The 26,761-nt window shown below is 41.1% G+C and overlaps 1 protein-coding gene across 2 annotated transcripts; it reads left to right on the top strand.

Moving 5' to 3' along the window:
• Nucleotides 1–1,016: 1,016 nt before the first annotated feature.
• On the top strand, nucleotides 1,017–26,224 carry LOC122941850 (DPY30 domain-containing protein 1-like). Of its 2 annotated transcripts, none has more exons than XM_044299315.1 (5): nucleotides 1,017–1,239; nucleotides 5,654–5,822; nucleotides 9,488–9,610; nucleotides 12,211–12,315; nucleotides 25,552–26,224. In XM_044299315.1, exons 2-5 carry the CDS (start codon nucleotides 5,676–5,678, stop codon nucleotides 25,843–25,845), a joined length of 669 nt encoding a protein of 222 aa, XP_044155250.1. In that variant the 5' UTR covers nucleotides 1,017–1,239; nucleotides 5,654–5,675; the 3' UTR covers nucleotides 25,846–26,224. The 2 variants fall into 2 exon arrangements, with proteins under 2 accessions (XP_044155250.1, XP_044155251.1); XM_044299316.1 differs by lacking the exon at nucleotides 1,017–1,239 and adding an exon at nucleotides 1,253–1,269.
• The last annotated feature ends 537 nt before the right edge of the window (nucleotides 26,225–26,761 follow it).

Below are 26,761 nucleotides of genomic sequence, written 5' to 3'. Positions count from 1 at the left end.
CAGTCACCTCTTGTGGTGTGCATTATCACCTACATGTTTAGGTGTCTGCTGTACGTACTGTATATGCATATGAGTTTCTGTTGCAATGTACTTTTGAGCCATAGTGGTTTGGTTGAACAAACCTTTTTACTAGTGACCAATCATAATTATTGCACTTGCACTTTTCAAATATATACCAACAGCCCACCATCAGTCCTCTTGGTTTTTAATATTTTAATGTATTGTGACCTGTGTTAAATGTTTTTTGTGACTTGTGCCAATTATCTTTTTGTGATTCTCAATAAAATTATGCTATTTTGTGATTACCTCAGTACTATATGTGTTTTTGTACCTAATTGACGCATTACCTTTTGTTGGCTCTCATGATATAGTTAGGTGTGGGTCCTGGACTTTGATTTTGGGCTATATATAGGTCTCGTCTTAAATTTAGACCATTTTTTATGCCTAAAACAGCTGTAGAAAATTATAAATGAGACGGGCCTGCCAGCCCAACCCCCTTCCATTCCCCATTTTTTAGACCTGGAATGAGCAGGGAAAAGTCGCAGATTGCAGTGCAAATAACCTTTGCACGGCAATCTGCAACATCTGGTGTAAATCTGATAGTTAATGACCCCCATAGTTTATAGTACATGCTGGTAAAATAAAAATCATGGGAATTCCAGAAAGACCTGCAGGAACTTTATTGAATCTAGAAAAAGGGAAACCTGTCATTCAGTAAGATTTCAGTCAAAGGATTATCAGAGTTTTCTATCTTTAATATTTAGCATGATCCTAAATGACTTACACTTAAAGTTGCTATAGTATTATGAACATACATAAATGTTAATAATGCCAGTTGTGCAGATTTCAATTGACTATACAGTAATACACTGTACACAATATACTGTATAGTGTTATTCCTATGTATTGCAATATTATACATGTCCACTAGAGGGCAGCACTATACAACACAGAGCGAAACAAACGCGATATAGACTTTTTACTGGTCTCCAACAAAATGGCCGCAAGCAGTTTGCTTTTCGATAGTTTTATTTGATAAACGAGCTGGAAGTGTTAATATTACTGGATTAATGAATGTAGGTCAAATTCAATATAGAAATTGTTACGGGCAGCCGTGTAATAAACTAGCGACCCAACACAAAATGGCCACCGCTCACTATGTAGCCGCGCAAAGCCTTGACGTGATGCTGGGACGCTCCTCCCCGGTTGCTAGGAGACTGGAGACGCATTTGGCTGCTGGTGAGTACGGGATCTCAGGGAGAGCGGCGGGTGAGTGGTTTTATTGTGAGGTTCCCCCGACACACTGAATGGTGCGGTCCTTGGAGCTAGACATGTTAACCAGCGCACTGTTCTCACGGGTGCACCCATACTCTGTGCCCCAGAACAGTCAGTAGAATTGGTGCTAGGCAATGTTCCCCCCACTATGGTAAATGCACACATTGGGCATCATTTATCCAAACTGTCTAACAGGAAAACTGGCTTAGTTGCCCATAGCAACCAATCAGGGGTCACCTTTCATTTTTTTCAGATAATTTTAAGAAATAAAAGGGGAGCTCTGATTGGTTGCTATGGGTAACTAAGACCGTTTTCCTGTTAGTTATATGCACAGACCAGATAAATAGAAAAGAACGTAAAAATCTCATCTACACCATGCAGGAATTTTCTGCGCAAAAATTGGTCTGAGGTGTGCATTTAGAAATGTCAATTTCTGTTGACATTTACTGCAGATTTTCCTAATTAACCCTTTCTACCCTGGAGGTTTTTTTTTAGTTTTTTTCCGTTTTATTTTGCCCTCCTTGCCTTCCCAGACCCATATTTATTTATTTTTTTCGTTCACGTAGCCGTATAAGGGCCTTTTTTTTTTTTTTTTTTTGCGAGTCAAGTTGTGTTTTCCAATGCCAGCATTTAATATTGCATATGATGTAGTGGGAACGACGTTTAATTTATATGCAAATGAGCACTCGTAAGTGCTCAGGGGTGGCGTTCACTGTGTAGGAGCCCGCCCCTGAGCACTTGCGAGTGCTCATTTGCATATGAATTAAACGTCGTTTTCCAGCTTCTGCAAGTGTAAAGAAAATAACAAAAGGTACCATTACATTCATGTATAGGTGAGCGATAGGACAATGTAAGCGCTGTATATGGCCATATGGTCGTGACAGACTGCGCAGCCTAGTATCTGTTAGAGAACATAACATGCGCCGCTCTCAGCGCGTGCCATGTTCTCCTCAGCAGCACAGAGGAGAAGAAGTTCCTCCCCCCTGTGGCGCTGCCACCAATGGGAGCTTAGTACTGCGGAGGAGGGGGAGGGACTGTGGCCAGTGCGCCACCAATGATTATAATAGTTATAATATTGGGGTTGGGGGGGAACACTGCACCACCAATGAATATAATTAATATTAAGTTGGTTATATATAATTAATGTGGTGTTCTATTGTTATCCTGACAATTGATATTCTATGACAATTTTAATATATTCACTGTTTTTACTTATGGTTATTTTTCACTTCAGATTCATGTAATAATCAGTGACTTTATATAGATGCATGAATTTTCTATTGTAAAACATATGAGCAGTGCCTCACCTGGAAAACAAGAGGTTAAAGTGTTCCCTGCCTCCTCTGTTCCCCCGCCCTTCAGGTGAGGGGAGAGTAATCACTTTTCAGACTAGTATAAAGGTACCAGAGGAGACACTGCTCATTGTTACGACTAAGAACTACTGTTCGAAACGCGTCAAAGTTGCTACACTTGTGGGTGGATGTCCTGTCTATATGTCTACTGCCTGAATAAAAGACGAAGATTTTAGCTACCAAAATCGTGAGTGCTGGAATTTCATTGTGCTTTCATATCAAGAATATAATTAACACATTAATTTAAGTGTAGGCAGAGGGTATCACACACCCAGCACCCAACCTCCATTACATGGCGTTGCAATCCCCGGCAATTAACCCCTCAGGTGCTGCACCTGAAAGGTTAATTGCCCTGGATCGCAGCGCCATGTGATAGAGGACGGTTGCCGGATATGTGATATAGCTGCCGGCACTCGCTGCCTGCATTTAAATTAATGTGCTAATTATATTCATTGGTGGCGCAGTGTTCCCCCCCCCCCCCCCCAACTCTCTCAGTATTATAACTATTATAATCATTGGTGGCACAGTGGCCACAGGCTCCCCCCTTCTCATTGTTATATTCATTGGTGGCAGTGGCCACAGGGTCCCCTTCCCTCCTCCTTATTGGTGGTGCAGTAGCAGCTTCTGATCGGAGCCACAGCAGTGTAATCGCGGGGCTCTGATTGGTTACCATGGCAGCCGGGACGCTACTGAAGCCCTGGCTGCCATGGTAACCTCCCTGCTGCTGTGTGTACTATGCAGAGGCAGCAGGGACAGTGTGAAGTCCTATTCACCCTGATAGAGCTCTATTAGGCGGAATAGGATAATGGATGAAAAGATTGCAGGTAGTAAGTCAAAAGTAAAAAAAATAAACACCAAAATACTAAAATTTTAAATCGCCCCCTTTCCCAATTTTACATATAAAATATATAAACAATAAAGAAATAACTGTATTACATATTGCCATGCCGGAAAAAGTGCAAACTATTAAAATATAAAAAAAAATTATATCTCCCATGCGGTGAACGCTGTAACAGAAAACAAAATAAAACTGCGCGATTCACCATTTTCACCTTGTACCCCCCAAAAATAGGACTGTTCTATTATGGGTCTGGCATTCCATAAAATGCGGAATGCACGCAGCTTTTTTGGTGTTTTATTTTTTTCCTGAGTTATCAAATGGTATCTTGTAATCGCAATACTTTTTTTATGGTATCGAAATCGAATCTAAATTTTGGTATCGTGACAACCCTACTATCAATGCCAGAAAGGTGCGAGTAGGGACACGCTCCTGTCAAGAGAACAGGGCCCGAGAATTGAAGATGATGATGCTGCGCGTGTGCAGTGTGCACTCCATTCATTGCTATGAGAGTTCTGAAAATAGCCAAGTGAGCATGTTCAGCTATTTTCGGAAGTCTCATAAGGTGAATAGAGATTGCACCACTTAAAGGGAGTCTGTCACCACATTTGAGCATATTAGACTGATCAAATAGTGTTATATGTGCCATCAAGAACTTAAAAACAGTACCTTTGTTGTATCTAATGGAGTTTTCTTTCAGCCAAAAATTAACTTTTAAGATTCTGTAAATGCGCCCTCTCAAGTGCCCAGGGCGGCGTCTCAATCGTCCGAGCCCCAGGCAGCACCTCCTCAACGGCTCATAACCCCGCCTTCCGTGTGCCTCTGCCCGCCCGTTTACTCTCCTCCTCTCTCCTTTTCCACTGCGCCCGCTACGAATTTGACCGCGCAGCCGCAGTGGAAAATTAGAGAGGAGGAGAGTAAACGGGCAGGCAGAGGCACACGGAGGGCGGGGTTATGAGCCATTGAGGAGGTGCTGCCTGGGGCTCGGACGATTGAGACGCCGCCCTGGGCACTTGAGAGGGCGCATTTACAGAATCTTAAAAGTTAATTTTTGGCTGAAAGAAAACTCCATTAGATACAACAAAGGTACCGTTTTTAAGTTCTCGGTGGCACATATAACGCTATTTGATCAGTCTAATATGCTCAAATGTGGTGACAGACTCCCTTTAAGTATGGCCACATCTCAATTTGCCGCTATGGGACTTCCGGAAATAGCCGAGCCAGCGCTCGGTTGTTCTCTGAGCTCCGATAGCGCTGAACAGCGGATGGCCGTGCATGTGCAGATGCTCTCTGTTCCCTTCGGAGATCCCTGACCCACTCCTAAGAGGTGGAACCTGCATCTATTTGACATTGAAGACATAGCCTAGCGATATGCCATCAATGCCCCAGATAGGAATACCCCATACATTTGTCACTTAGCCCTTGGAGGTTATTAACACAGAGGTTCACTAACTTTTCTCCCCGCACTGTGGACATTTACTCAATGGGGAAATTTATAAAGAAAGCTCCGGGGCTTGATAGCCCCTGTGCGCCTAATTTATGATGAGGTGCACGTCTCCTTATAGATTAGGCTCATCCTCCAAGAGCCCATGTGCCTAAACAGAAATCTACGACAGTTCAAAGCTGCCGTAGATTTCTGGCTTCATGTGAGTCAGAAAACTGGTGTAAATGAAGATAAATTTGTTGCAGTTGCCGACCACGTCCCCTTCCCAGCCCTACCATGCCCCTTGAGGAAAAGTGGTGAGGACGGCATAAAAAACGGGAGATGAGACTTTTTAACAGCACTTTTCAGGCACAAGGGAGATGATAATCCCCCCCCATGTGCTCAATAGAAGACAAGAATGGCACAACTGTTTGTGTGTTACTAGTTTAGTTAGATGGCGTTTGTCTAGAATTGTAACTAGGGATTCGCGAATAACTTCGGCTCATTGGAGCCAATACATTCTAATACTGTACAGAGCTCCTGCTCCGTATAGTATTGGAACAAAGTTTTATGCAAAAGACTTTGGATATTTCTTCCGAAGTCGATTCGCTCATCCCTAATTGTAACCTAGCTATCAAACATCTTTTTAGTAATCAATGCAAAAATCCAGGTAATTTCAACGGTTCACTTACTTGGCTACAGAATGAAGACTGGCGATGAGTGAGCCCATTCAGTGATACTTTTTATTTTATTTTCTGAAAATAGATTTAGAATTTTTGGGTCGAGAATGGATTCTGAATATATATCGAGGACCTTAGGGAAATGCCTCGCAGAGGGACTGGCAGAAATAATAGAGAAAAGACCAGTGGACCCTATTGAGTATCTTGCACACTTTATTTACAAGTACAGAAGCAATCTAGATGAACACGAGAAGGTAATGTAAGCCATGTCTATGTAGAATGCATTTGGAAGGTCTTTAGACCCAACTTCCTTTACCTCTTCAGACACTTCTTTCACATTTTGTCATGTTGCGGCCTTGTGTTAAAATAAGAAAAAATAATGTTTCCCCCATCAATCAGCCATCATTACCCCATAATGAAAAAGTGAAAACAGAACCTGAAAAGGGAGAACTAAAGTTTCACCTGGACATAAGTATTCAGATCCTTTGCTATGAAACTTTGAATGTACAGTAGCTCTGGGGACCCCCCCCCCCATTTCTCTTGCCCATCTTTGAGATGTTTTAACACCTTGATTTGAGTCTACCTGTAGTAAATACAGTTGATTGGACATAATATGGAAGGACAAACCCCTGTCTATATAAGATCTCATAGCTGACAAACCATATCTGAGGAAAAACCAAGCCGTGATGAGGAAAGAACAGCCTGTAGAGCTCTGAGACACGATTTTGTGGAGGCACAGATCTGGAGTAGAGTACAAAAAAAGAAAAAAATTGTACTGAAAGCCTCCATAATTCTGAAATGGAAGAAATGGCCACCCACATAACTAAGTAATGGCCTTGATGGGAGAGCTGACCAAGAACCCAATAGTCATTCTGGCAGAGCCCCAAATATCCTGTGTGCAGATGGGACAAATGGTCAACTGTCACTGCAACACTCTGCGGTTTATGAAAGGTCTTCCTTCCAACAATACAATGACCCTTAGAACACAGGCAAGACAATACAGCAGTGGCTTAGGGACAACTCTGTGAATGTCTTTAAGTGGCCCAGCCAGAGCACTGACTAGAACCCAATCAAATATCTCTGAAGAGACCTAAAAATGTCTACCAATGGTCCCCACCCAACCTGACAGAGCTTAAGAGGATCTGCAGAATGGAAGAAAATCCCCAAATCTGGATGTGCCAACCTTGTGGCATCATACGGAAGACGACTGGAGGCTGAAATTGCTGCCAAAGATGTTTCAAGTAAGTCCTGAGTAAAGGATCTGAATACTTATCAAAATGCAAGATTTTAGTTTTTCCGTTTCAATAAATGCGCAAAGATTTTTTACATTCTCATTATAGGATACGGAGTGCAGAATGATGGGAAAAACTTAATTTTTTATTTTATTTCAGCAGATGGCCACAACATAACAAAATGTGAAAAAAGTGAAAGGGTCTGAAGACCATGGTATGCATGGTATGACTCATTATTCCATGAAATGAATGTGTCAAACGAAAATCATTCATACAGATGTAGCAGGGTTAACACACAAACTCTTAACTAAAATTTCTTAACTCATTGCGTCATCTTCAAACAAAAGCCATTGAAAAGCAATTGAAGGTGCTTGCTTAACGCATTTAGTTTAGATAACACATCTCATAAAGCCATGTGTGTTAACTTTACTACATCTGTATGTTTCTCATATTCTAGAGGCAGCCTGACTAAATCCACCCCTCCACAAGGCGTGGTGTCTATGGCCACATGTCCAACTATAAGTGTATCCAAAACATAAACACATAACCAAATCCATGCACGCATTGTCCAGTCTCTAGAGACCCTGTAGAATATATACTGCCCAGTTCCTGGTAGGCCAGCTGCATATACTATGCTCAGTATGTGGTAGTTACACACCATTTTCACTGCCAAATCTCTGGAGATATAGACAGATGTTTCTCTAGTCACTGGAGCTAGTATTTCTGGTATAACAACTTATTGTTCAGTGCACCAGTAGATACAGATGTTTGCATACTTACTTTAGCTCAAACTTGGTTAAAGGAGTTTTCCAGGAATGATTTAAGGTGACCAACAGTACCTTGCCCTAGTATGTAGCCAGCAGAGGAGGATTGGCCATAGACCTTACAGGGAAATTTTCTGGTGGGCTGATGTCCAGGAGGCCACCCGAGTCCTCCTCACAGCCGGCCAGTGGAAGTTTTTGGATATGTATTTTGTGTTGCTGGCAGTATTTTGTGATGGGCTGTGGAATTTGTCCCTGTTGGGGTGGTATAATGTGCCACAATATGGTATTGCTGACCCTGCTACCCATCAATTTGGATTCAACTACAAAACAGGGCCACTTTTAGTATTTTTTTTTTCTAGGGTCACTTTAACTTCCCAGTCTGCCACTGGTAGCCAGGACTGGTTGCAACCAATTGTACAGCTATCTAGGGGGGTGAATGGTGTGGCCTCACTACACATTGCACTGCTTTACAATAGATGGTAATGATGTGATCCAGCCTATCACTATGAGATGATGGCTGACCGGCCGAAAAGGAAAAGTCACAAACATGTATTATATGCAAGTGCCAGAGCGTAGTGTGTAGTAAAGCCCCACCCCTCCCCCAACCATCTCTGCAAGTGGTGACAACCAGTCCTGCTCACATTTTAGGACAAGTTGCTGGCAGCCATTTTAAGTCATTAATGAAGAACCCCTTTAAAGACTCCACTTTCTCATGATGCAAATGTATTACAATATCTCAACATGCAGTTCGCAGCACAGCCCATGGCTTGGCACATTTAGGCTCCATTCAGACGTCCACACTTAGGGTCCGGATCCGTCCTTCAATTATGCGGACCCATTAATTTTCAATGGGGACGGAAATGATGCGGACAGCACACAGTGTGCTGTCATGCAGCTCCGCCCCAAAAAAAAGAACATGTCCTATTCTTGTCCGCAGCTGCATTTCTATCAGCCCAGTGTTTTGTGGATCTGCAAAACACTGTGGACGTGTGAATGGAACCTTAGACATATACAGGATAGACATCTTGTGACACTATCATAGTTTTTTCTAAAAGCTGGTCATATCATGCCACATATTCCAGATTATGTTAAGCTACGAGAAAGGTAAGGAAGCACACATCTGTATGCCGTAAATGCTGAAAAGGGTAAGATCCGTTTAATAAACATAAACTAAGTGCTTTCATCCCAGCACACATTTTTCATATTCTTCTCATCAGATATTTCTTAAGCAGTTGGCAATTAACTGCACCACCAGATCTGTGTGGCTGCAACAAGTGGCAAGCTTAAACTGTGTTGTCAAATGATATGACAGAAGGATGCTGTACTAAAAAAAAAATCCCCCCCCCCCCCCCCCCCCAAAAAATAAAAAATCAGTGTGTTAAAGTTGCAGGGTAGATTTTGAGAAAATAGAAAGCCTCATTGCATATAATTTTCTTAAAGTTGTGTTCCTAGACTTAAATATTGATGACCTAACTTCAGGTGGGGTCCAGTTAGCTACTGGAATGGGCTGAGGTGCTCGATGAGTGCTGCAGCCTGTTCCTATACCTGTGATGTCACGTCTAACGGTTAAGTTGCTCAATCTCATTCACGTATATGGTGCTGTGCTTGGTATACAATGAAGGAACCACTGCCTATTTAGACAGCTGCTCTGTGGAGGTCCAGGAATTGGATCAAGTACAGCCACTATACAATTTTTGATGCTGTGGTTGGTATACAATGAAGAAGCCCTAGTCACTTCAAAGAGCTGCTTTGTGGGTGTCCCAGGAGTCAGACCCCTACTGATGATAAACTGGTGACTCATCCTGAGAAAGAGTCATCGCTATTTAACTCCTGGAAAACCAAATTTTGTGGTTTTAATAATAATCTTATCTGGATATGATTATTTTACAGTTAGTTATTTTTTCCATTTATTTTACTTTAAAGAGGAAACTGGAGATGGAGCAACTGGAAACAGAAAAAGAAGAGGCAAGACAAGAGCTTGAGACAATTGAAAAGCTTAAGCAAGAAGAACTTTTGATTCAGCATAAAATGGAAGAGCAACAAAAGGTGAGAGCTGCCAATGCATCGCAGATACTGAAGTTAAAGGGGTTCTGCAGCTTTTTTTGAACTGATGATCTATCCTCCGACAACCGAGATCAGCTGCGCTCCTTCTCACTGTTTACCGCTGGCCCAGTGACTTCACGACTAGTATCAACTGTTCTTGGTGCTGCTAAGCTCAGTTCACTTGAGCGCCGCTGCCTTTTCAAACAGCTGATCGGTGGGGGTCCCAGGTGTCGGACCCCCGCAGGTCAGATGCTGATGATCTATCCAGAGGATAGATCATCAGTTTAAACAAGATGGTACTTAACTGGGTTTTCTTAAACAACGTCTAGCATCTATCCAGAGGCTAAGCGAAAACTGTATGATCACTGAGGATATGATCGCTTGGACCCCCTCTGTCCTGAGAACAGACATCTCCAATGTGATTGGAGTGGTAGCATGCATGCATACATGATCACAGCTCCCCTCAGTATCTGTGGGTGAGTTGAAGATAGCTGAGCACTTAGAAAACCTTATTCTTAACATGATCACATGGATCCTATGGCAGCTGGCTCTGGGTCTTTCAAATATGGTAGCCAATAAAACCCAGAGACATTAAAGCCACACTAATTAATTAAAAGGGGTTCTGCAAGAATGGGGGGGGAGTTGGCAACCTTCCCCCCCCCCCCCCATTCTGCCAGAACTGGAAAGAGATGATTTCCCTGCTTCCCGGCACTGGCTCCACGTTCTTTCTCCTGCAGGCCTGAGATGCTCCGCTGGATTCCATCAATATCAACATCTGGTTTGACATTACCGCTAGGGATGAGCAAATCGACTTTGGATAAAACATCCAAAGTCGATTTGCATGAAACTTTGTTAGAATACTGTATTTATCAAGCGCTCTGTACAGTATTAGAAAGTATTGGCCTTTATGAGCCGAAGTTACTTAGCGAGACTTCGGCTAATAACTTCAGAAATTAAATTCTACAGTAAAATACCTTTTGCCAAACTCTGGTTCGGTTTCAAGGTACCACTTGGAACGAAACAGAGTTCAGTAAAAGGTTTTTAACAGTAGAAATTCATTTCTGAAGTTATTACCCAAAGTCTCACAGGAAGCCAATCTCACAGGAGCCAATACATTCTAATACTGTATGGAACGCTCGCTCCATACAGTATTCTAATAAAGTTTTATGCAAATCAACTTCGGATGTTTCATCCAAAGTCTATTTGCTCATCCCTAATCACCGCAGCCAATCACTGGCCGTGGCGATGTCCAGTTCCCTTTGCGTCATGTGACCATTTGTCATTACACAAAGGGAGCCGGACACCACAGCAGCTAATGATTAGCTGTGTCGATCTCAAAACGGATGTTTACATCGATGGAGCCAAGAGAAGCATCATAGCTCTACAGAAGGACTGGGTAGCCAGCACCTGAAGCAAGCAAGTCTTCTTCCCTTTGCAATTCTGGCAGAATGGGGGAGGGGGGTTGCCAAAAAAATAACCCCATTCTTGCACAACCCCTTTAAGATTCCAGGATTAAGTACCCTTCTAGGACTAAAGAACAAGAAAAATACCTACCTCTCCTTCTCCGTCTCTACTCTGCAGGTCTCGTGGGTTTTCCTCCAGTCACACTTCCCAATCTTTTTAGAGCCAGCGCCGCACTGTGTACATCATCAGGTCTTAGTCTGATAAATTTGGTATTGCCATATTCATATTGTCACGAAGCATACAAATAACGTTATTTATGCTGCATGGTGGACCCCGTAAAGTTTAAAATGTGAAAAAAAACAATGGCAAAATTAATGTCAATAGCTTATATGCATAAAAATACAACTCATCCCACAAAAATTGGTCCTGTAAAGGATCGCTCTCTCTCATACAGGGTCAGCAGTGACAGGGGTTATCAAGCTCAGACGTTGCTTTATTTGTCACACAGCACATCAAGCTTCCAAGTTTGGCATCACTTGGTCACAATGAAGGCACAGCATCACAGCACAACGTGTCACATCAACACAAAACAAGGCTTACCCTAACTAGCCTCTAGCTCAGTGTTCACACTGTGGTATTCGACTTCACTCAGCCATTCAGTCCGACAGCTTGACCACTGCAACCCATTGGGGTCTCGTTCCACCAGTCCTCCTGATGTTGACTATGCAATACCTTGGGAGATATGGTTCAGCAGTCCTCCCGACTCTGACAGTGTGACACCTCTTTTTTTTTTCAGGCGTTTCTGGGCTCCCCAATACTCATACCTCCTCAGCCTTGTGACCAACCCTCCTGGCTGGAACCATACAGAGCCTCTGCAGGCTTCCTTTTCAATTCCCCCTTCCACACACTCTGTGGTTTGCTTTATCCCCAAGTGATTATTGCACCTGACCTCGCCTCAGGCCAGGTGAACACCTGTGGTGGACTAGGGGTGTGAACGAAGATATACATCCCCATAACACATCTACAGTTCACTTCACCACAGTCTTCATACATTCATGTCAATGTAAAAATAAACAATTGCTTTGTCCTAGAGGCCCAAAATTGATCAGACCTATAGGGGTTAATTAATAATAGGGCTAAAGAGAAGAACATGTTTGTGTAAGCAGTTTTTAAAACAAACAGTTTTGTGTTTTTTTCAGAAAAAAGTTTTAGAGGAATATCCCCCCAAAACTATAGCAGAACTTACTGAAAAGTTTGGTGCACCTCACTTACCTACTGTGGAAGAGACTGATGAAAATGTGGTTGTAAGTATTCTTCAGACTAGACGTGTTTCTGGCATCCTTCCTTGCTCCTTCCTTAAGAAATCATCTAGTTGTTATAAGATTTTTTTTTAACTTTAGATTTAGTTTCATTTCGTTATCTTAATCACTACTATCACTCTCCATTGGAAATAACAGGAGTTTTACAGAATCGTAAACTGTTTTGGTGGTGAGTGACCACAGAAGTGCATCTGCAGTGTCAGGATCGGTACTCACTTCTTACTGATTTTCACTTTTTTTTTTGGCTGCAGCAATGACATGCCCATATACTGCATGTGACTACTGCATCACTGGCCTCCGTGGTATATGCACAAGACCACTGAGGCCAGTGAATACTGCAGTGGTCATGAAAACAAAACCAGCTGGGAGTGGAGGGGGGGTTCTTTCATTATTGTAACACCAGCCATTTACCATTTTTAAAGGGAATCTGTGTTAAATATAGTCCAGCATTTCTTAATTTTGTAAGAAATGCTTCAGAAGGAGCCAACAAAATATGGAGAGTTCAGGATTTAATTCACAAAAGAAAAGGTTACAAAGTTTAGGAAGAGAAAAATAAGCACAGCAGATGAATCTCAAAAAGTAACAAGCAAACTATTTAAAATGAGTGAACAAGTAATTCCCTTAAAGTAACACGTATGTGTGAATCTGTGTGTGTAGAGAGCAACAGGTGTCTTGTCAAAGAATGCTCTCCCAATGTCATGAGACAAAGCCTTTTATAGGTGGGCTCTCCATAGAGTTACATTGTATCCTAAATTTTACATTCTAACAAACATATACAGTCATGTGAAAAAATTAGGACACCCTTTGAAAGCATGTGGTTTTTTGTAACATTTTTAATAAAAGGTTATTTCATCTCCGTTTCAACAATACAGAGAGATTAAAGTAATCCGACTAAACAAAGAAAACTGAAGAAAAGTCTTTTCAAGATCTTCTGTAAATGTCATTCTACAAAAATGCCTATTCTAACTGAGGAAAAAGATAGGACACCCTTGCCCCTAATAGCGAGTGTTACCTCCTTTGGCTGAAATAACTGCAGTGAGACGGTTCTTGTAGCCATCTACCAGTCTTCGACATCGGTCTGAGGAAATTTTACCCCACTCCTCAATGCAGAACTTTTTCAGCTGTGAGATGTTTGAGGGGTTTCTTGCACGTACAGCCCTTTTCAAGTCACCCCACAGCATCTCAATGGGATTCAAATCTGGACTTTGACTTGGCCATTCCAGGACTCTCCATTTCTTCTTTTTCAGCCAATCTTTGGTTGATTTACTAGTATGTTTTGGGTCATTGTCATGTTGCATGGTCCAGTTCCGCTTCAGCTTTAATTTTCTAACTGATGGTCTCACATGTTCTTCAAGCACCTTCTGATACACAGTAGAATTCATCGTGGATTCTATGATGGTGAGCTGACCAGGTCCTGCTGCAGCAAAGCAGCCCCAAACCATGACACTTCCACCTCCATGCTTCACAGTTGGTATGAGGTTCTTTTCTTGGAATGCTGTGTTTGGTTTACGCCAAACATGTCCTCTGCTGTTGTGTCCAAATAATTCAATTTTGGACTCATCTGTCCAAAGAACATTATTCCAGAAGTCCTGGTCTTTGTCAACTTTATCTCTGGCAAATGTCAGTCTGGCCTCGATGTTTCTCTTGGAAAGCAAAGGTTTCCTCCTTGCACACCTCCCATGCAAGTTAAACTTGTACAGTCTCTTTCTGATTGTAGAGGCATGTACTTCTACATCAACAGTAGCCAGAGCCTGCTGTAGTTCTCGAGATGACACTTTAGGGTTTTTGGAGACCTCTTTTAGCATCTTGCGGTCTGCTCTTGGGGTGAACTTGCTGGGGCGACCAGTCCTGGGCATGTTGGCAGTTGTTTTGAAAGCCCTCCACTTGTAGACTATCTTCCGGACAGTGGAATGGCTGATTTCAAAATCTTTTGAGATCTTTTTAAATCCCTTCCCAGACTCATAGGCTGCTACAATCTTTTTTCTGAAGTCCTCTGACAGCTCTTTTGCTCTCACCATGGTGCTCACTCTCACTTCAACAGTCAGGAGCACACCAAACTAAATGTCTGAGGTTTAAATAGGGCAAGCCTCATTCAACATGCAGAGTAACGATCTACTAATTATGTGCACCTGGTGTGATATACCTGTGTGAGATCTGAGCCAATTTAAGAGGGAATACATGTGAGGGTGTCCTATCTTTTTCCTCAGTTAGAATAGGCATTTTTGTAGAATGACATTTACAGAAGATCTTGAAAATACTTTTCTTCAGTTTTCTTTGTTTAGTTGGATTACTTTAATCTCTCTGTATTGTTGAAACGGAGATGAAATAACCTTTTATTAAAAATGTTACAAAAAACCACATGCTTTCAAAGGGTGTCCTAATTTTTTCACATGACTGTATGGTTAACAAGTAAAACCCCTTACATCATAATTTTCTAAGTATTCCTTTTTTGTAAAGCTAATAATGATATGCTGAGTTAGGAGGATTCCTAACCTTTCCAAATACTATTGTTGTCTCAAGAACTGTCAAAATTGACACTTCACAAAAGTGCTGACCTTTCATGGTCCTTGACATACCCTATCCTACTAAAAAGTGTTAGTATGTTATTTTACATTTCCCCTGATTATGATTTGAAATCAAAATTTTCAATCATAACCTTCTAATTTAACGCAATTATTCATCATTCGTATCACATTCATTCATTGACCATGTTATAACACTTGGTTGATTGATACTTTTTTGATTCAGTATTCAATATATAATTGAAATACTGGGTTCTTTTTAACATTTCTTTTAAAATGTCTCCCTTATTAATTTCTTTTATATTCCGATATGTTTTCCTAATCCTATACATAATAAAAAATTTGATAGATAACACAAAAATATCACAATAAATATAATAATAATAATAAGATGGGACAAAGTATTCCCAACTGCTGTTTATGCAGAAGATTTTGTCCACATATTTACAGATTTATTCAATTTTCCCCACCAAGATGTTCCAGACATAGTATTCCATTAATGTTCTATTTCTGATAATTGTCCTTGATGGTGATTAAATGCAATTTCAGCTTCTTTTACTTGTTTGTTTAATATTTTTAAAAGACCTTTATCCTTTTTAATTTCTTCTGTCCACTCATCCCACGGAAATTTGTCAATTTGAGTGAGATTGAATTGCATTGGAAGGGTTTTCAATTGATTTGTATTTATGGAAGAAATATTAAGTCTTCCTAAATTCATAGAAATAGCTCTCAAATCTCCTTCCAAACAATATAGACCTCGTCAAATTCTCGTAATGTATACAAAAAGAAAAGAATGCTACGACCTTTTCTTTCTCAGACATCACTTGTACACAAACTTTGTTTAGACCAACTTGAGTTACCAAATCATGAATTGAGTATACAGTCTCAATCCGTGCATGGCAAGAAGTTTGATTATGGAAACAAGAATGATAAATAGTCTTATCTTGCTCCGGTAAACAGATTATTTTAGAAACAGTGTAGACATGAAGAAAGATCCAATTGTTCTATATGAGAACCATCATATGCAAATTCAGTATACATCTATCGATGTACACTCCCATGTACCTGTTCTATTGTTATGTGTGACTGTTCCTTGTAATTGAGTGAACTTTGGTTTGGGTCCTGCTGTTGCATGTAATTCAATGTGTGTATTATGTCTGAAGTGTAATTCAATACAACAGTTAACGCCATAACCCATACAAAGACTTCCGGAAATGTCTCTGGAATTATCCAGAATTTGTTCTTCCAGAGCATCCTCAAGATGAAATCCTCTTCTTCTTCATGCAAGGATTGAAGTCTCTGTACCATGGTCACTCTTTTTATCATGAAAGAATTCTGAAAACGTTGTTGTGAACATCATCATCAACAATGACATTCTCATCATGAAACAGTTTTTCTGAAGACATCTTTTTCCGTTGTAGAATGCATTTTCCATGAAGAATTTCATTCCCTATGGAGAAAAGCAGTATCATTATTTTGGTACATACAATTTACATTGATCAACATGTACCCACAATTTTTGTTGTCTGTGAATATTCTTTAAAGCATTTGGTGCTCTTTGAACCAAAATCATTACTTGTCCCATAGTGTCAATGATTTCAAAGGGACCTTCCACTCTTAATCATTACAAAAGCACCTTTCACAAATTTAGAAGAGTGCGGTGGTATCACGCATTGCATTTTGGATGCAGTATATGGAAGAATTGTACTTAAATTCTCCTGTAATAACTAACCACCTGGACCTTGCTACTGCATCTTTTTGAGGAGTAGACAAGAATGGTTCGTTTGGGAAAATTAATGGCATTGTTCTTCCAGTCATCAATTCAAATGGAGTATATTGTGTCGTGGAGGAAACAGTTACTCTTATACTCATCAGTACAAAGTGTACTGCATCAACCCATGTATTACCTTTGTCTAATAACATTTTTGCAATTCTTGTCTTAATAGTTCTGTTCATTCTTTCCACAATGCCTGCAGATTGTGGGTGATGCAATACATGGAACTGTTGTTTTACGCCTAGAATAGCACAAACTGTTTGCATGATTTTACCTGTAAAATGAACTCCTCTGTCAGAGGTAATCATTCTTGGGATCCCCCAAGTACAAAACACATGATTCATCAATGCCCTCGCTGTAGACAGAGCATCATCTTTCCTGACAGGTAAGATCTCTACCCATTTTGAAAATACATCCACCACCACTAATGCATACCTCAGTCCGTGTTTACCTGTAGGTAGAGGACCTATGTAGTCTATCTGTAATGTACACCAAGGACCATCTGCAATTCGTAAAAGTGGAGGCTTTTGTCCTTTAGGTCGCGGGTTGACTTGAGCACAAATGAGACATGACTGAACAACATCTTGGACAGTCTTCTACATTTTGTCCCAGTAAAATTTCTCTTTGAAAACTCCTAACAATTTTTCCTGACCCAAACGACCTAAACTCTCATGATTGTATTTGGTGAATTCAATTTGTAAGTGTTTTGGGACAACAGGACGCAATTCCCCCTTATAGTCATGACACAAAACACTGTTTTCACAAAGGGAGGTTTTGGATCAACCTGAGAAGTAGCAATGGACGAATCCTTTGCTTGTGATTTTCCCTAACTGGTAAAGCTTTCAAAGATTCAGTTTATCCCTGCAACTCTCCCGTCATAGCTGCTTCCTTAGCCAATGCATCTACTGTGTTGTTTACAATAACTAGCTCATGTTTGCCTTTCTTATATGCTTGGACTTTCACTGTAGCATAACCATTTTGATTTTTTTAGCCAACTTGAATACTTCCTGGAGTGTATCACTATGAACCAGGACCTTGTTAGAGGAATCAACAAAACCTCTTCTCCCACACTGGTAAATAGTCTGTCAGTGATCTCACGACATATGAGCTGTCACTATAAATAGCCAAGGGACTCTTGTTTTCTTTCTCATCAATTGTCAGTACTGTCTTGACAGCTTCTAACTCTGCTCTCTGAGCTGAATAGTGTCCTGGTAGCCTATGCTGAACTGCATATCCCCTCTGAGGATACCAGAGAGCATAACCTGAATAGTATTTTCCCTCTGAACAGAATCTGGAGCTATCAACGAACACTGGTTCATCAATGTTCTCTGCATCTCTCCTAAAAAGAGATGAATTTGGTTCACAAAATGTCTCTAAGCATTCATGCACTTTCCTTTCATACTGCATTAGTTGAGGAAGTACATACTTGGCTTTGTGATCAATCTCAATTTGCTTTGATGATAAAGACAACAACCAATGTGCAAATCTTTGATGCTACTCACCTGGGATGTTTATCTCAAGGAGAAGTTTTAATGTGGAGTGAGGAGTCTGCAGAATGATTTTGTTAAATCCAACTATGTGTACTGTTGCCTTGACAGCAAAATGAACACCCACCAAATGTTTTGCACAAGTTTCAAACCCTTTTTCCACAGGTGTGAGAAGCTTGGCGAAATAGCCCAAAATCCACCATTCTCCCCCTTGCAACTGCAAGAGAACAGCTGACACAGCCGTGTCTGAGGTATGAAGCGGCAAAGCAAAAGGTGCTAGAGGCATAGCTGTTGACAATGCTGGAGAGTTTTGCACATTTCGCTTTAAAAGTTAAAATGCCTTCTGTTGTTATCTTTCCATGGTCCAAAAGAGTCATCATCATTATCTTTTAAGAGATCATAAAGAGGCTTAGCTTTTTCTGCAAACCCTTCTCTGAATTCTCTGGAAAAATTTACCAGACCCAAGAAATGTCTTAGAGCCTTGTGTGATGTTGGAATGGGAAGAGAAGCAATAGCTTCAATCCTTTCTTGAAGAGGCTGCCTCTTTCCTGGACTGATTAACACTCCAAGATATCTCACTTTAGTTTGCATCAACTTGACTTTTTGGGTATTCAATTTCAAACCTGCTTCGTGCAACAATGAAAACAATTCTGCTAAAAGAGAGACAAATGCAACTCTAACCTCAGTGGCTAGAAGAATGTCATCAACATATTGCAACAGACAATCGGGTCTTGAAAATTTGGACAATACTTTTGCAACTGCCTGATGAAATATGCTAGGTGATAAATGAGTTCCTTGAGGCAATCTGCAAAATACATATTGCTCATCCATGAAAGAAAATGCAAACTTGTATTGATAACTCTTTGCAAGAGGAATGCTGAAAAAAAAACATTACTGATGTCTAAAACAGAAAAAAAAAACTTTGCCTTAGCATTCAATCGTGCCACATTTTGGGTATACTTATTCAGCAGTCTTAGGTCCAATAACATTCGGTATGAACCATCAGGCTTCACGATACACCACAGGGGATTGTTCGTTACTGAATTAGCTTTTCTAATTACACCCTGATCAAGCAGTTCCTGTATGATTTTAGACATGGGACCAATTGGTTGCAATTTGTACTGCTTTTGGGGAGGAGGATCTCTCCCCTCCACATTTACAAGCACTTCCTTCATTGTGCCTACCTCATTTCTGAATTGTGCCCACAAAGAAGGAGAACATTGTACAATTCCTTTTAAAACTTCATCATCACCAGTGTCTGGCCACAAATGTTCTGAAGAAACAACTTCTGTTAAGCAAACAGTCCCAACATGTCTGTATTCCGTGGGATCAATGACTACAGGTTTAGATCCATCAACATCTTTCCAGATCACCTTATTACCTAAGTCAATGACCCAACCCCATTTTTTCATGATGTCAGTTCCTATGATGTTTTCAGAGTTAGTACTATGCCAAATGTCAATTTCAGTTTTCAGATAGGCAGGTATTGCCAAACCAACATTCTGAGCTAAAGTCACTTTAGTACCGCTCTTTCCACTAAAACCAACAATTGTACAAAACAGGTGCATTTGGAATTAGAGGCAAATCCTGATTAGTTAGCTACTAGTTCCAAAGGACGAGAGGTCATAGTTCTTCCTAGTCATGGGGAAGGTAACAAACCAGTTGTCCCCTCAATCTTATCACCATAAGATTTCCCCTTGTACATTGTGTTATTCAATGTTAATTCTCTAATTTGTTGTATTAGAGGTGCATACGGTGACTGTGACTGATACTGCTGTGGAGAACGAGCTGTTGGCACAAAACCATTTTCTTTCCCTGAATTTTGTGTCTCACTAAAGAGTTTCCTACATTGCCATTTTAAATGTCCTATTTTCCCACGATGATAACTTGTCCTCTGTGAAATGACACCTTTCCTTGCTGTTTGGAATATTCTCCTTTCATGGGAGGGTTTGGTTTAAGATGACTTGAATTAGTTACCTGTTTTTCCATCTTTTTTTGGACAGCAACAACTTTGGCCTTAACACTACTTTGTTTTGTTTCATCGATCTCCTAATCTGATCAATAAATGTCGCTGCCTCTTGTAAACTTAGCTTTCCTAATTGCAACTCCCTGGAGACTGGATCAAGGCATTTAAATCTTTTTACAAATGACTATCATTGAGGTGGGTTCAGAATCATCCTCAGTTTCCATGACCATTCTATAAGCCTGTTCAAATTTTTATTAAGAATGCAAATGGATCATCCTGTAAAGTTGGCTTTAACATGTCAAGGATTTCAAATGTAGCAGTCGATTTTCCAGTAGTAAATAAAAGTAGTTGCCTCAATCAATCTGCTGGGGAACTATGTTAGGCTACTTTCACACTAGCGTTCATGGGTCCGTTCGTGAGCTCCGTTTGAAGGAGCTCACGAGCGGACCCAAACGCCTCCGTCCAGCCCTGATGCAGTCTGAATGGACGCGGATCCGCTCAGACTGCATCAGTCTGGCGGCGTTCAGCCTCCGCTCCGCTCGCCTCTGCACGGACAGGCGGACAGCTGAACGCTGCTTGCAGCGTTCGGGTGTCCGCCTGGCCGTGCGGAGGCGAGCGGATCCGTTCAGACTTACAATGTAAGTCAATGGGAACGGATCCGCTTGAAGATGTCACCATATGGCTCAATCTTCAAGCGGATCCGTCCCCCATTGACTTTACATTGAAAGTCTGAACGGATCCGCTCAGGCTACTTGCGCACTTGCGAAATTTTTCTAAGTTATTAATGCAGACGGATCCGTACTGAACGGAGCCTCCGTCTGCATTAATATGATCGGATCCGTTCAGAACGGATCCGATCAAGCGCAAGTGTGAAAGTAGCCTTAGCAGGTTACAAAGTTTAGGAATAAAAAAAATAAAACACAGCAGATGAATCTCAAAAAGTAACAAGCAAACAATTTAAAATGAGTGAAAAAGTGATTCCCTTAAAGTAATGTGTATGTGTGAATCTGTGTGTGTAGAGAGCAATAGGTGTCTGTCAAAGAATGCTCGGCCAATGTCATGAGACAAAGCCTTTTTATAGGTTGACTCTCCATGCAGTTACATTGTTAGAATGTTAAATTTAGGATACAAACATATATGGTTAACAAGTAAAACCCCTTACATCATGATTTTCTAAGTATTCCTTATTTGTAAAGCTAATAATGATATGCTCAGCCTTTCCAAATACTATTGTTGTCTCAAGAACTGTCAAAATTGACACTTCACACAAGTGCTGACCTTTCATGGTCCTTGACATACCCTATCCTACTAAAAAGTGTTAGTATGTTATTTTACAATCTGTCAGCAGCAACCTCCCTACCCAGTTGCAAAGACACATAGCTGTGGTTCATCTGATTAAAACACTGTTTCTGTGGGACTTCTGAAAATAGCTGAGCAGCACTCCCATAGAAATAAATGGAAGGTGGCTGTGCATATGGGCTCCCTTCTATATGTTCTATAGGTGTGAGCTCAGACAGACAGCTGCATGTTAATATGTCCGAGGATACTCACAAATCCATCAGGACAGGACACTGACTTCAGTGAAAGTGGATTTACTGTACTTCATAATTCCAATTTCACATCCATGACATACACATTTAGCACGAATGCAGCAGGTAGTCCATAGATACTTATCAATTCATGGAGAACGTTCAGTTCGCATGGAGAGATAGCATGTTCGGACTATAGTGATGGACGAACATCGACCGAGATGATTCACTAACGCGCTTTTGCGATCAAATGTTTGCGGCGTGCCCCTTTCACTTTAATGGCCGCCAGCAAACACTAGAAGTACAAAAATAGTCCCACAACATGGACAGTGATATACCAGAGTCTTATGTGTCTTAAAGGGAAACTCTCAAAAATGTGCCCTGCTGGAGTCTAGAAATTTTTTATTTCCTATCGGTTTGAATGTGCAGCTCTCCACGTTTTTGTTTCCTGCAGAGTCCATTTAAAAAAAATGCATACGTTAACGTATTTTTTTTCTACCATGGAACTGTATGGTGAACAGACGCCACTGTACGGCATCAGTCTGAGGCATCTGTTAATGCATACATTTTTGGTATGCATTAAATGGATGGCAAAAATAGGATGTGAACCCATCCCTAGTATCAGAATAAGCACCAGTACACAGCGGAGCAGCGTGGCGGAGAGGGGAAGTCGCCATGTACTGACAGAGCGCTAACTGGTCCTGGTGGTCAGGGATGAGGACTGTGTTTCCCAAGGATCATTTTCTACTGGGAAATACAGGGCACAGTATAATACACTAGAATCTATATACTATAAAGATATTATCCCTACCCCCGAATAATAATACAATTAGGGGGTCATTTATTATTTATAAATACGTCTATGTTAGGCGAATTTCTGACACAGATTGTGGCGCAAAGATCCTTAGCACCGCAGTCTGCATATTTTTCCCGCTCATGCCAGGTCTAAAAAAGAATGGCGTGGGCAGGGAACGGGATACAGTTATGACTGGATAACCCCGCCATACTGTGGTAAAAGGGTATCAGAGGGCACAGTGACATGACCCTGTGAAATTAGAAGGTCCTTGTGGTGAATGCGGTTCATACACCACCATAATGAGAGGCAGAGGAGTGAGACAGGGATGTGATTATGTGGCTAGAGATAAAAAAAAATGTAACCGTCGGCCAGTACAGGCCCCAAAAATTAGGCAATAGGCATTCACCTGACAGCAAAGAACTTTGGATTCAGTGGCTGGAGGTACATTAGGCGGTCACAGGATAAATATGTAACCGTCGGCCAGTACAGGCCCCAAAAATTAGCCAATAGGCATTCACCTGACAGCAAAGAACTTTGGATTCTGTGGCTGGAGGTACATTAGGCGGTCACAGGATAAATATGTAACGGTCAGCCAGTATAGGCCCCAAAAATTAATCATTCGCCTGACATCTCTACTCACCAATTTCAACGTTTCAAGCATCACGCCCCCTTCATCATGCTCTGTATTGATCCTGTGGATTTAAATAGTCAAGGCTACCACGAAAATATATAATTATAACACCATTATCTTATAGAAAAATGCAAAAACAAATACTTATAAGAACACCTTCCAATTACAAGCTTCATTTAATCTTCGGGTTCAGACTGTCCAGAGAGTGTGTCCAAAACACTTCTCTCTGAAGTAATCCAATTCAGATTGTTTGCTCATGAGTTCATTCAATGCCCTCCATCTTAATTCAGAAACACCATGTCTCATTTCTGAAAAACCCCCTTGATTGTATTCAGATGCTGCTTTTGTGCCATAGGTCATGGATGCAATTATACATATGACTTTGTGCTGAACAATTGGAATTATAAAGTAAATGCACTTTAATCAAAGTGTTCTGCATATGTGATATCCTAACGATGCTTAAGATGACACAACCCCTTGAATATGCAAATTAGACCTGTGGTGCAATGAGGGCATCACTATTGCTCTCATAGCACACAAGCTCAGCTCATTTATTGTCACTGCGTGTGGTAAATACCCTCCACACTGAACACAGAAGGGAAGGGAAAAGGTATTAGGCCTGGAACCTAGAGAAAGGGAAATGGTCACACTTAGCGAGTCCCTACACCGAGCCCTGACTGCTATCGGTGTGAAGAGACCTTGATGGTTGGAATGTCCATACGCAGGAACCTAAGCCCTTTCTAACCCTAACAGGGGCCTGCAGATAGTGTCAGTTCAGATGAAGGAATAGGAGACCCCCTCAGGCCTAATATCAGCAGGTCAGGGAAAACAACAAAGATAAAATAAAGTTCCAGAAGTATGCGGACGAGCGGGAACTCAGAGAGAACCGACACCAGGACTTCCACAAACAAGGAGCTATTGGCCGCATAGCATGATGGGTGAGGCCGGACTAAAAAGAGTAGAAGGAATGACCACTTAAGCTACACCTGAGACAAGAGGTGTGGTCATCCCCAGCAACAACACAGAAAGGTGAAACCAAATAGGCTGTCAATCATGTGCAGCCAGTTTCATTGATCTTCTAGTCCCTGTCACAGGCCGGACCGTGACATTAATGTGGCCAACCCTTCCCTGGCTGCTTTGATTGACAGGACCAGGCAGTGGCAAAGCAGCCAAGAAGGGACTGGGTCTAGGTCGCTGGTGACAGACTCCCTTTAAACTCTGGCAACCCCTTTAACAGTCCCTATTGGAGTATAAAGGACACTGTGCAGCCATGGTTGCACAATCTTTTGAGTGGCTACCGTGTAATATTACATTTCCCAGGGGACATTCATTTTGAGTATTCAGTGCCACAAATTGCTCTTTGTCAATCTCCCCTTGAAGGTAATGCTTGGGGGGATTTTTTAAACTGGTGTAAAGTGGAATTAGCCTAGTTGCCCATTGCAACCAATCAGATTCCACCTTTCATTTTTGACAGCTTCTTTTGGGAAATAAAAGGTGGAATCTGATTGGTTGCTTTGGACAACTAAGCCAGTTCTACTTTACACCAGTTTAATAAATCTCCCCCAATATTTTAAGAAGTAGCTCTAAATGCATAATAGGTTTACTGAGGACTGCAGTCTGCAAACCAAAAATGAATAACCTAGTACTTTACAACTGTGCCTATACTTCTCTTACAACCAGACCGAGAATATTTAACCATTCGTTGTCACACTCCACCCATCATACCATTTGTTGCCTGCATCGCCTTACTGGCAACATCCGTGCTGCTTTGTATAATGAAATTTGAAAACCAGTTTATACAGTGGTTTGTAATGGAGGTTATAAAATTATACATATGCACATTTAATAGAGGTCAGGGGTAGCTGTGACCAGCTATTTGAAAACTCAGTGGTGTCTAAAATTGTCTACTATTGAACTGAGTGTACCTGGTTATATTTCTAAAACATAACGTTTATTTTACTTCATTAATATAATGAGACACTTTGTATAAAACAATGCTGGTGATGCACTGCTTTACTGGAAGGATGTCGGGTATTTATTGCAGCTATAGATCCCTGTGTTTGGTGCGGCTCTTTGTTGGAGGGGACATCGGCTGGGGGTCGCCCTTTTCAGGCGGGTGCTCCGATCACAGCCTGTCAGGGTTTTCCCAGCGTTCAGAATTAGCGTATATAGGGATAGAACCTAGGCCGAGCATCCCCACCACGATAGGTAAATTTAAAGCGTCCCCTTCAACAAAGAGCCGCACCAAACACAGGTATCTATAGCTGCAATAAATACCTGACATCCTTCCAGTAAAGCAGTGCATCACCAGCATTGTTTTATACAAAGTGTCTCATTATCTTAATTAAGTAAAATAAACGTTATGTTTTAGAAATATAACAAGGTACACTCAGTTCAATAGTAGGCTAAAAATTATACACTCTTGTCCCTACACAATGCTTTGAGGAACCAAATTTGCTGTTCTGTAATTTTCCATTGACAATCAATTACTAAACTTCTTTAATTCCACACAAAAGGGCAGTAAACAGAAGAGCCCAGATATTCCTCCTGAGACCGAGGACACAGTAGTGACCCAAGACATTGAAAAAACAAATGAAAATCAGTTGAATTTAGATTCAGTAGAGAATCATGAAAAACCTGACATTGTGGAAAGACAGCCTTTGGAAGATCCTACAAATGACGGTGTGCTAGTAGATGACCATGTCCCCTCTGTGGATACAGCAATCACAAATACAGAGCAGAATGACACTGGGTTGGAAGCATCTGAAGAAAAGGAACCTGAGATTGATGCTGGAAAACAAGATGCATGAAACTTCTCTGGGAATTGTCTATCTTCTGTCTTCATGAAAATCACGAGTGTTCTTTCTCAGTGCGTGGTTGGGCTTCCAACTATTGCAGCAATAGTTTCTTAAATGTGAATTGGATCATGGATAATTATACACAAAGCCACAAAATGCAGGACTATAAGACCAGTTTGCAAGTCAAGTGTAGTAATAGGATCTCTATTAAAATCCTTTTATTTTTGGTGCATGGGTTGTTATATTATGGTCCTATGTCTTATTCACAATGTCTATTTGTCTTCAATAGCACTCAGAAAGACTAACCTTTCCATTGGTGGGCATCCTTAGCCTTTATTTTAGATACAGTACTTTAAAGAGTTTGTCCCACCATTAGATATCTTATAAATTATTAATTACGTGTCATTTACATGCTATTAAAAAAATAATTATGTAAACCGTTACATAGTATGCATCACTTGGTGTTCAAAAGTGTATATCAATGTAGACATCATCTACTGAGCTGAGTCACAAATGTTCTGTCCCCCCCTCAGCTGGGTCTCTGCATAGTGAGCAGCCAATAGAAATAGCTTTCTGCCTTGTAGCAACATGCCAGTATAGTGAGAGAACTCTGTCTATAGGGAAAGTAAGAAGCCAGTTTATTGTCAGCTTCCAGAGGTGGAAGGAGACATGTTTTAAGCCAGAGCCAAGCCCTGGTGGTGCAGATTAGCAGCAGCAAGGAGGACACATGGAAGCAAAAATGATTTAAAATGGTGATAAACACATGGGGGCTATAAACATCATAGACCAGCATTTATGCCGCTCTATGGTAGCCCCGTGCATTGCCAGAGGCTGTGCCTAATTTACGTCGAGGACTCATGTCTTGTCCTAAATTAGGCACAGCTCCAGCAGTCCATGTGCCTACTGTGTTTTCACATCTACAGGCATC

This window comes from Bufo gargarizans, chromosome 6 (genome assembly GCF_014858855.1).
Source record: "Bufo gargarizans isolate SCDJY-AF-19 chromosome 6, ASM1485885v1, whole genome shotgun sequence".
NCBI classification, from domain to species: domain Eukaryota; kingdom Metazoa; phylum Chordata; class Amphibia; order Anura; family Bufonidae; genus Bufo; species Bufo gargarizans.
This window is presented reverse-complemented; position numbering and strand designations above follow the sequence as displayed.